General features: G+C 43.9%; 1 protein-coding gene across 2 annotated transcripts; it reads left to right on the top strand.

Moving 5' to 3' along the window:
* Positions 1-1,479: 1,479 nt before the first annotated feature.
* On the top strand, positions 1,480-9,234 carry stom (stomatin; the record flags this gene model as incomplete). Of its 2 annotated transcripts, XM_079235464.1 has the most annotated exons (8): positions 1,480-1,540; positions 2,250-2,276; positions 2,618-2,727; positions 2,990-3,062; positions 5,788-5,870; positions 6,013-6,216; positions 8,797-8,931; positions 9,046-9,234. In XM_079235464.1, 8 exons carry the CDS (start codon positions 1,480-1,482, stop codon positions 9,232-9,234), a joined length of 882 nt encoding a protein of 293 aa, XP_079091590.1. The 2 variants fall into 2 exon arrangements, with proteins under 2 accessions (XP_079091590.1, XP_079091591.1); XM_079235465.1 differs by lacking the exon at positions 2,250-2,276.
* Positions 9,235-10,940: the final 1,706 nt, after the last annotated feature.

Here is a 10,940-nt window from a genome sequence, read left to right as displayed (position 1 = left end):
GGAGGATTTAACATTTTATGAATCAAATCTGCCTTCGCTTCTTTGATCCCCAGAATCTCTATAGCTGCCTCTACAATGGTCTTAATTCTATCACTTTTTTATTTTGTTGAATTGCCAAGTTCATAGTTTTACAGATGAAGGCCACAAAGCACATTTTGTCAACAATTAGCGTGTCCTCATTTTCCTCTGTTATGCATGAATTCAACTCTATTTGACTGCATCGGGGCAGGGGGAAGGTCCACAAGGGGTTGTCTTTTCCCCGCTTCCTTCATGATTGTTTCCCTGGGTGTAACTTTTCCATTTTCCTTCACCTTTTTAACTGCCTCCGCATGGGACACCTGATTGAGTATTTTATATTTCTGCACTTCCTTTGCTTGCATTTGAATTGGGCATCCTCCAAAAGCAGCACTGTGTTCACCTCCACAGTTACAGCATTTCATTTTTACATTTTGGCCACATTTTCCGTATTCATGCTCGCCTCCACATCTTGCACATCTCTGCTTCCCCTTACATTGCCCTGCCGTATGTCCCATTCTTTGGCACTTGAAGCATCTTAAGGGAGCTGGAATAAACTCTAACATCATAGCTCATATATCCTATTCTTATTTTCTTGGCTAGGACCTTTTCAAACTCCATCAGCACTGATAGGCTATCAGTTTTCTTACCATCTCGATTTATTTGCAGTCTAGAAGCTTTCACTACCTTTCCTCCTTTCACTTCCTGGATAATCTCATCTATTGACATTGACACATCCTGAATAACACCCCTCAGTTTATGACTGCTGATCCTTTCTCCGTTCAATGATTCCGCTTTGAGGATCTTCTCCCTTTGCCTTTGATCTGTAGCAAAGATCAACAGTCGCCTGTTGCTTAAAAACTTGGCAAGCTTAATCTTCCCTATTTCCTTTTCAATAGCTTTGGTCAGTTTTAACGGATGATAGTGAGCCCCTTCATTTTTGAACGCAACTACCACTTTCCATTCCGCTGTTTCATCCTCTTTCCTCACACTTGCTCCATTAGCCTTCGCTTTTTTACTCCCCTTGCCGAACTCATTTCCGGAGTGATCAGAACTATCGCTCCAATCTCTCCTCTTTCTGTTAGCTTCTTGCCATTGCATTCCATCTCTCTCGCCATCTGTACTGTCAGCCATATTATCTGCATTCACGGTACAGTTGCTGCTGAACCGCAAAACTCTGCTCTCCTCTCGAAGTCCACCGTTTTTCCACAAACTTGATTCGTCACACATCGATAACCGTATTGTGTGTATGAATCTGGTCCACTATTTTGAAGGCTGAGACGCGTCCACTTCCGGGTACCCCGGAAAACGTGCCTCCCTTCCGCGTCACGGCACCTACAAGTCAACCTTAAGGGTGAAAACCCAAACGTCAGGGCACCACCCCAGCAGCAGCAGCTCGCAGGGAACACGGCCAGTCACTCCAGTGCAGGCAGGCTACGACTGCTCGCTGTCACACATTATTCTATGGATACCGACAACGAAGAAGTTGCAATGAAAGAATCCAGGAGACGCGACCGTCAATCAGGTACCGCTTTAATTGCTTCTTAAATGCGCCTATGTTTGGGGCAGCTTGGCCACAGAGGCCGTCATAACGGTTCATTCCGTGTCAACGACAGTGACCCCTGAGGCTATTTGAGTCTGCCGTTATTGGCGAGGTGACGACAGAAACCCTAACAACATCAAACGCAGCGCCAGCGGCGGACATTAGCGCGTGCCAGCTAACTAGCTATCTGAGGTTAACTGACATTAGCATGTTTAACTCACAAGCTAGCTGATATTAGTAACGGTCAGCGTTCGATAGGTTAACCGTTAATGTAACGGCAGTAAATGTGAACCAGCTCGCGCCATATCTGAACGGCGTAATGGGACAACGCTGCCTGTGTTGTCCCATTACGCAGTTCAGATATGATTTCAGACACATAACGTTAACGGCTGTGCAGCCATTGGCTTATTTAACTGTGTATGTTTATTGATAATGTTCTGTGATAGATAAAGATAGCTAAGCTAGTAGCTGAAGTCACTGGGTGTGGTTATCAGTATTGATTATGTCAGTGACGTAACGTCAGGGATGATGATGAGCAGCAGCAGCATCAGCAACAACCCAACCAAGCCAATCATTGATTGACGTACGTCAATTAATGTTTTTAATACCATGCATCCGTTATTAAGCTCTGCCTACTGCAACGTTGCTGTAAGTCGTTCAATGGCGTTCTGACTTATAACTCTGTCTGTAGGTCCAATGAATTTACAAGATGTTGAAGGTAGGGCTCTCATTCATTGACTGGCTGCATGTATGTATCTGACTTTGACTGATCTAGTGAAATGCTGCAGGCTGGATGGCTGATGATGTGTCTAACAAGAGCCTATGACAAGTGATAGTATGGTATGTGTGGGTGGAAGTGGCGTGAAACCTGACTAATCATACACATTTACAAAAAGTGAGTGTTCTGGTGCATGCTTGGGTTATAATTGTGTGCTTTTAGCAAGAGAATACTAAGAGATCATGAATTAACTTGCTTTTTTAACAGCTGTTTTGCACATGTATTAAAATCTGTGTGTATTGAGGTATTTCCACGGATGTATTTGTGTTCTTCCCCCCCAGCTTTGGAGAATTCGGACTCTGACATCGGCTTGTGTGGCTGGGTGTTGGTCGCGTTCTCCATTCTTCTCATGCTGCTCACTCTGCCCATCTCCATATGGATGTGCATCAAGGTCAGCTGCTGGTCCACTCCAGTGTTTATTGTCCACTTTATAAGCAAAGCTAGCGTATGTGTATTTATTGGATAGTCTTCAGAGTCTGTGACTCATTGTTTAGCATTTACTTTATTAAAAGTATCCTCAGTGAGCAGTGTGACTGTTCCGTGCTTTTCTAAAATGTGTAACCATTAGCGTATCCAATTACATGTAGACTGCCGAATAAGAGAAAGAACAGACTAGTATACAAGACATTTCTGTGGTTTGTCTCTGTACACAGATCGTGAAGGAGTATGAGCGAGCCATTATCTTCCGCCTGGGGCGCATTTTGCGAGGAGGTGCCAAAGGTCCAGGTCAGTCTCTTTTCTTTTTTTTTATACACCGCAAATCAAATATCGTGACATTTTTGACAAAATACCTCTGTCAATATTGTGAAAATATTGAAGGGTTTGCTATTTGGTCCTTTCACAAAATATTTACATAATAATATGATTTTTGATAAATAATCATCAGTAATGTGGATATAATGACCAAGTGGGTAACTTAAAGTAATAGCAGTCGGTTCAGAATCACTTAACTGTAAAATGTCCTTTTTTAAAAACCAAGAAAATACAAAACTGGATACTGTAGAATTCCTGTTTGTTTATCATATCAACTCTCTTTTAAATGCAATCGGGTGCAGTGCATCAGTCACTCATTGCTCGATCACGTGTCCCCATGAAGTTGACTTCACAGAACCTCAGTTAGCAGATGAGAGTGGTCACATGACCAAATCTTCTGCTCATCTTGTTGGTCCTCTGTTGTCATACATCGTAAACCCTCTTCAGACCTAACGGTAACATGCGTCTTGGGTGATCCGATCACAAATGGACAGCTCTTGGCACAGGTGTGAATGCACCAAGGAGGAAGCATTGAGACCAGATTCAGAGTTCAGTAAATTTAGGATCATTGTCCAAATACAAATATACACACTCATAATCTCCCATTTTTAAAGTTGAAAGTCAGCGCTTTGGCCTCATAGTCATTCTTTAATTGCAGTGTTGGTGTCCAAAGCCAAACAAGAGTTAACATGTCACTGTCCAAAAACCTCTATATGTTGAAAGGAACTTTAGGGACATTTTAATTTCAGCCTAATGGATACTGTATTTTTAAGGCTTATACCTATAGCCAATCTTTAAATATCATCCGATATTTGTTATTGTTGCCTCTGATTCTTGATTGTCAACAGGCCTAAAATCACATAGTTTAACCTTTTTTAAACCCACGCTATAGTGGGTGGTTCCTACAAGGAATCCCTAAATGTCACAGCATGTAAACACAAGTTTCATACCTAATGTTGTTTCACATATCAGATAACAGATTATGTTTGTATACCATCCAAATTCTGTTACCGTCGGTATTTTCAACATGCAGTTGCATTTCATGAAAGACATGTTTGCTCCATGAAAGAGTAAACACTCTTTGGAACAACTTGAAAACGAGACTGACGGGTCTCCCACCGTGCTAGCAGCTCTGAGGCTAAAATTGGGCACAGCGATGCACGGCAAGGCCCAACGTAGGGATGTGATGCAGTTGTGACCTTATACACATTCTTAGTTTGACACTCGACACTAAAAACAGCTCAGACTAATGCAAATGTTATTTTAATTACAATGCAACCTGAAGGGTGACATGAATCTCTGCACTAAACCTTACGGCAATCCATCTAGTCGTAGTTGACACACTTCCCTCAAAACATTTTCACCCCGAGAACCAGGCTACTAAAATGGCTGAAAATTCTTTGCATGGGATGAATTGCACGCGAGGAGGAGGGTGCTAACATTACTTTCCCACCCATCCCTGTCTTGCTGGGCCGGCTGACACAAGTTAAATACATATTAAAAGTACAAAATTACCAACGGAAAAATATGTCGGCCTAATAATGACAACAAGAAGACGGTTTCTGGGCTCCCAGTCCACAGAGCCATATTTCTGTCGACGCTGCTGCATACGTTTATGTTCAAGGTCTGAGTGATTTAATCATTCTATTCTCAGCGACGTGACTTCTGTTTTGAGAGGCGGTGGATTTGTTTAAGTAAAAAAATAAATAAAACAATACAGACTCCCACGAGGAATAATTTGCATGCATCTCATAACTCGCTTGTCTTTTCATCTTTTTGATTTCTTGTTTTACGGGATCTAAAAAAAAAAGCAGGCAGTGTCCTCTCAAAATGCTGAAATGTGACTCCTCGGCGTGCCTGGGGACCCCGTTTATGACAGCGTGGAGTAATTATAGCTCTCCGCCAGCAAACTTCACGTTCCTGAGGCGCTGGAGGAACCAACGCCGTAGCCGAATTCAGCATTTAGTTCCCCATAACGCCCCTCGCCCTCTTTGTCTACAACGACTCTTATACAGTTGTGACTTGGAGCGTTTCCCTGCATATTTACTGTTTGCCATAAAATAAAGTCTGTTTGTGGAGCATTTTGCATCTGTGCACACTCTCTCTTCTGCCATAAACAGAGATGTTTATTGCAAATGGAACTTTTCCAGGATGCTTATCCGTGGAATTTTCCACTGAGATGGTTGTGTGAGAGCAACAGAGGCTTCTTCTTCTTCTCTCATCTGACGGAAACCGCAATCGTTGAGAATGCTAGAAATGTCACGAAGGGAAACGCCACCATGCGACTGCTGTTGTCTTCCCCTTCTCAGCAGATGGCTGTGATCTCCCCATTTAAAAACACAATATCCTGACAGGAAGTGCAGCCCCGCTCGTCTTTTTACTGGCGTGGCATTAATGTTCGCTAAATGATCGCACACCTCGCACACGTCTGTTTCACTCAGGCACATGCCACGTGTTGTTTAATGCACTAATTCAATCATTGCGACTTGAAAACGGGCTCATGAAAGCTGCAGATATCCGCAGCTTTGCCTCGCTGTCAGCACAGCTGCAGTCTTACAAAGAGAGCTCGACTTGGCCCCCTGCCAGAATTCCATTCATCCCGGTGTTTTCAAATATTTGTGAAGACGCTTCCTCATTATTGTGTTTACAGGGGCTTTAGTCTTTGTTCAGAACTATTTGCGTTCTTGTGGTTCCGCAGGGCTGTTCTTCATCCTGCCGTGCACTGACAGCTTCATCAATGTGGACATGCGCACCATCACCTTCGACATCCCTCCCCAGGAGGTACGACACGCACACTTCCAATTACATAAAACAAATGCGTTGTCACATTCAAAGGACATCAAGTTAATTGTAATCGCTAAACAATTTCTGCTTGTTTTTTTTATTTCCTAACCTGCGTGTTCAATCACTGTCCCGCTCTCAGGTTTTGACCAAAGACTCCGTGACGGTGAGTGTGGACGGCGTGGTGTACTACCGGGTCCAGAATGCCACTCTGGCTGTGGCCAACATCACCAACGCGGATGCCGCGACCCGGCTGTTGGCCCAGACCACCCTGAGGAACGTCCTGGGCACAAAGAACCTGGCCGAGATCCTGTCTGACCGCGAAGAAATCGCACACAGCATGCAGGTAGAGTCAAGTCGCCGTTAGCGGCCATTGTGATCCAATGCAACACGGTGGTGCTTCCAGCTGGTTGTTGCTCAATGCGAATGAGGTTAAATCGTGGACTCCATTCCTTTTTGACCCAGAGCAGCCAAACACCAGGATAAAAAAACAGTATAGACCTTTTTATACAAGGCCGCTACTTTTGTCCCAGTTAAAAGATGTGAAGGACGCATCTCTTCTTTTTTGTGTCTGTCTTTGGGAGAGAATGAGACGTGTGTAGTTGCTATTCAACAATAAAGAATACCATTCAACCACCTCAGATCCAAACACAATCACAATATCATTTAAATAGGAACATGGACAATAAAATGAAACTTTTGAATGTATTTTCTTTAATTAATCAACACCTCGCCCGCAAACCTGCCTCAATATATCGACAATTGCCGGTTGTTGGTTTGAAAGTGTCCGATTTTAACATTTGAATCATTTTGCACTCGTTTGAATTAGTTCAAACTTGACCTTTTTAAAAACGTGATGGATCAAATATGTATATTTGTTGATAGACATTTGGTCTCCTCTTTTATGTTGCTTGCTGCTTTTCCTTTTTTTTTTTTGACATTTCTTAGGATATCCTCTGAGCTGTGTAATAAACACAGCTCAGAGGATATCCTACACAATGACGGGAAAGCTGCACTAATAAATATTTGTATATTAACAGTAGATGCAGAGTCGGGGTTTCTGGCACAACTTCACCTTCTTCCAAGGTGCATGGAGAAGGGCAACACTTATATATGGAAGCTGTATTATATTCTGGAGCAGCATTATTGTTTAGCACGGCACGTGTCTACTTGTGAGCTTCCTCGGGGTCATCATGAAACACATTACAAACAACATTAAGGAGAAAGCAGAAGAGAATTCTAAGAGGTAAAAAATATGAAAGACAAGCATGCAAACTTAGTGCCACCCCTTAATTACACTTCCTGTCTGGCCTGCAGGTATTAACAGTAGATACAATTACTATGTGTAATATCAAAGGTGTCTGTCGTGGTGACATAAACCCACCGCCACCTTTTTTGGCTTTTTTTTTAGACCATTTATCAGACAAAAGACAGTCTGGAGTAATATATATTTTTTTTAAATGGAAAGCATATTCATATAAACATATTATGTCATCAGTAAAAATAGACACAGGCAATAATATGAGACTCCTGATTGGCTCGTAGAGAAAACAGAATGCAGGATTACAGTGGCGCCTTGCCTTGAAGCCTTTTGCCTGAACTCGGTGTCAGTTAAACTAACAAACGTTAAGATGTGTATCCGCTGTAAACTAAGAAAACCTGAGGTAATCCTGTGTTCTGTGTAGAGCACAGCTGTTAGTTTGCCTTTTTGAGTTCAATAATTTATTTATTCATTAAACTTTTACTTCCAGTGTATGTTGCGCTTCTGTAACTGATTTAATATTTATTCCTGACACACACACACACACACACACACACACACACACACACACACACACACACACACACACACACACGGAAAGAACATTACACTCTGGTTCCCTTCCCTGCGTCCTCCATCAACATCCTCTCCGGAGCTCTTCGGGCTCTTCCGTGATGTCCGTACTGAGAATATCGAGCTAGCTTCTTCTTGTGATAGCTGATGGTGTGTGACATTGTACCGTTCGGCATCACACACTAAAGAGGCGCCATGCTCCCTATTAAGCTTGTTTATTATGTGGCAAATTTGGGGTTTCTCCACTATCCCCACTGAGACGCATGAGGAAACGCAACAGGAGAAGGGTTAAACCTCTTCCTCCTGTACGCCGTTATGGGGTGTTTGCCGCCATCATCTGGCACAGGGTTGAATTGACAGGCCATTTAGACGTCATCTGTTTTTGAATATGTAATCGCACAGACAATGTCTCTGGTTCAGTTGTCAGACAAATATCTGGAGTACAATGTGGTGACGATTGCTTGACTCTCAGAAGCTGTGAACTAACGATTCCTTTACTGCTGCTTTAAGAGCCTTGATTGAATCGCTGTTGAATGGCCGTACGGTCAACGTAAACGCAGTGGCCTTCATCGACGGATTCAGAGGGCGTGCAGCACAGATCGCTTCAGCCCTTTTTAGCATCATGTTTTCACAGTAGGAGTCTGTCTGCTTTTAATTAAGTACAAGAAGAACGAAGCAGCTCCACTGTTCTAAGTACAGACACCAATCAGTTTTTATGGCTGCAAAGCTCCCGATATGTAGGCGCTCATCTGCATGAAGTACTTAATGAATAAAAGTGAAAATGAACCCATAAATACTGCAGTACTATGAGGCTTACAGTGTTTACAGTTTTGCATGTGTTATTTTTAGTGTCTGCAAGAGAGAAACATGGGCTCAGCTGGAGCTCCACCTGCTGGACAAATTGAAAAGAGCAAGATAGTTTGCTCTGGAAGAGTTTGGGTCTTTTTATGTTGAACTTCTTCTCGCTCTCTTTCCCCACCCTCTTATCGCAAAGTAAAATGTTTGACATTTTTGACATGTAGCAAAATGAGATCTTTCAACAGAAGCTCCCGAAACGTTAGAAAAACGTGTCGAACGCTCTTGTCTCCTCAGTCCACGCTGGACGACGCCACGGACGACTGGGGCATCAAGGTGGAGCGCGTGGAGATCAAAGACGTCAAGCTGCCCCAACAGCTCCAGAGAGCCATGGCCGCTGAGGCCGAGGCCAGCCGCGAGGCCAGAGCCAAGGTACGGGCTTCTGCTTGAAGGAGGCCGTCGTCTCAAACGGCTTTCTGTATTCGCTCCTCATTCCTGAACATCGCCGTTGGTTCCTCACCCTCCGTGTTAATCTCCTCCCTCAAGGTGATCGCAGCAGAGGGGGAGATGAACGCGTCGCGGGCGCTGAAGGAGGCCTCCCTGGTGATCGCCGAGTCTCCGTCGGCCCTGCAGCTGCGCTACCTTCAGACCCTCAGCACCATCGCCGCCGAGAAGAACTCCACCATCATCTTCCCGCTGCCGCTGGAGATGATGCAGGGCTTCATGAAACGCTGAGGGGGGAGGAGTCTCAAAGCGCTAGTGTCAACCTTAGCGATGTCAGTTTCGGTTAAATTTTACTTTCGAAAGGCCGACGCCCATTAACCGGTAACTAACCGGCTAATCTTTAAGAGGAAAAAAAAAATGAATTACAAAAGGTGCGCTCCATTTTACTCAAAGAGCTTTGACGCCGCATTTCGAAGCGCTACATCCATTTTTACATGCATTTTTCATTGTTTTGTATTTTTAACATCTTTTTTTATTGGATCTTCTGTTGGCTTTACAGAATATTTATTATGATTCAGGTCACAGGCGCTCCACGGATCGTTATCAGCCGATATTCATTCTCTACCGTTTGACCGGTAGAGAAAAGCTAACCGTGGACATCCCTCGTTCACATGCGTGCACTCGCACAACATGCAACACACACATATAAACACACACGTACGTATATATACACATATGTAGGCCTCTGTGTCTATGAAGCATGTCTCTTTGAACCAGCAGTGCTAGGATGATGCTGAGGAAGTTGTGTTTGTCGCTCCTCATGCATCAAAACTTGTTTGGCAAGTGTGTGTTGCCACGACAGCGCACACCTCACAGAGCAGAGCTGACAGCCGGCCGCATGTTCTGCGCCTGCGTGAGAGAATGTAACTCGACACCGGGAGGGAGCAGCCGTCTGCAATCAGAATCCAAAAGATAAACCAATCTCTGGTTGCCTAATTCCTAATTGCCGTTTTGGAAGGACTCTACTGGCTTTATACCCACAAAAAAAAAAATCTTATAATAATGAGATAGAAAGTCGAAATTATGAGATAGTAAGTGCGCATGCGCTTCAGTGACGTTGGCTTTTCTCCTTCCTGTTATCTGCGCTGTCTTCACAAGTCTCTTCATCCCCTCGCCGGTCTAACCATGCAAACGATATGCAAGCGTCACTGTTGACGTTTTAGCTCAACAAATAATAGCATTGGTATTAATGTAGCTGTTGCATGTGTTTCTCAAAGAGGCTACCGGTAAAAGCAGGAAAGCTACGATACGTTATCTTGCTCATTGTGTGGTTTATTTGGGGACAGTACACAGGCTACTGTGGGCCGCAGCCTCCGCCAACAACAGTCAACACCGTTACGTTGTCTTAACGTTCCTCGAACTCCGCTCACCGTAACTCGCCACAGGCAGCTCACGGCTACAAAGGTCATGAGACCTTCACTGACCGCCTGTTAATTTCAGATTATACTCTGACATTAGGTCCACACAGATATAGAACATATCTTCATCACATAGGGAATCCTTAAACACACACACACTCTTCAAGGCAGACTTGAACTTTCTCCAGGTCCACAGGGTGCAAACAATCTCTACCTCCGTACACTAAGGGGCTGCATGCAGGAAGTGTTTATAGGAAGAAGTTATAGTTAAGATCGGTTATTGCAATTACTGAGTTCAGGAGGTCAGTGAAGGTCTCATGACCTGTGTAGCTGTGAATCATCCTAGTTAACACTAATGCAGTATGTTGAAAGGTAACGCACCGAGTCGTCCTCTGTCGTTTAGACAGGCGCTTTGCGGTGAAGTGTGTTAACATAATACCATTTAGAGAAAGAAGAACAACAGTGAGTCTCAAGCATATTGTAGCGACCCTTGGTCAGGAAAGCTACGAGACGTTATCTTGCTCATTGTGTGGTTTATTCGGGGACAGAACACAGGCTACTGTGGGCCGTAGGCTCCGC

The sequence above is a fragment of the Taurulus bubalis genome (genome assembly GCF_910589615.1).
Source record: "Taurulus bubalis genome assembly, chromosome: 19".
In the NCBI taxonomy this organism is placed as follows: Eukaryota; Metazoa; Chordata; class Actinopteri; order Perciformes; family Cottidae; genus Taurulus; species Taurulus bubalis.
This window is presented reverse-complemented; position numbering and strand designations above follow the sequence as displayed.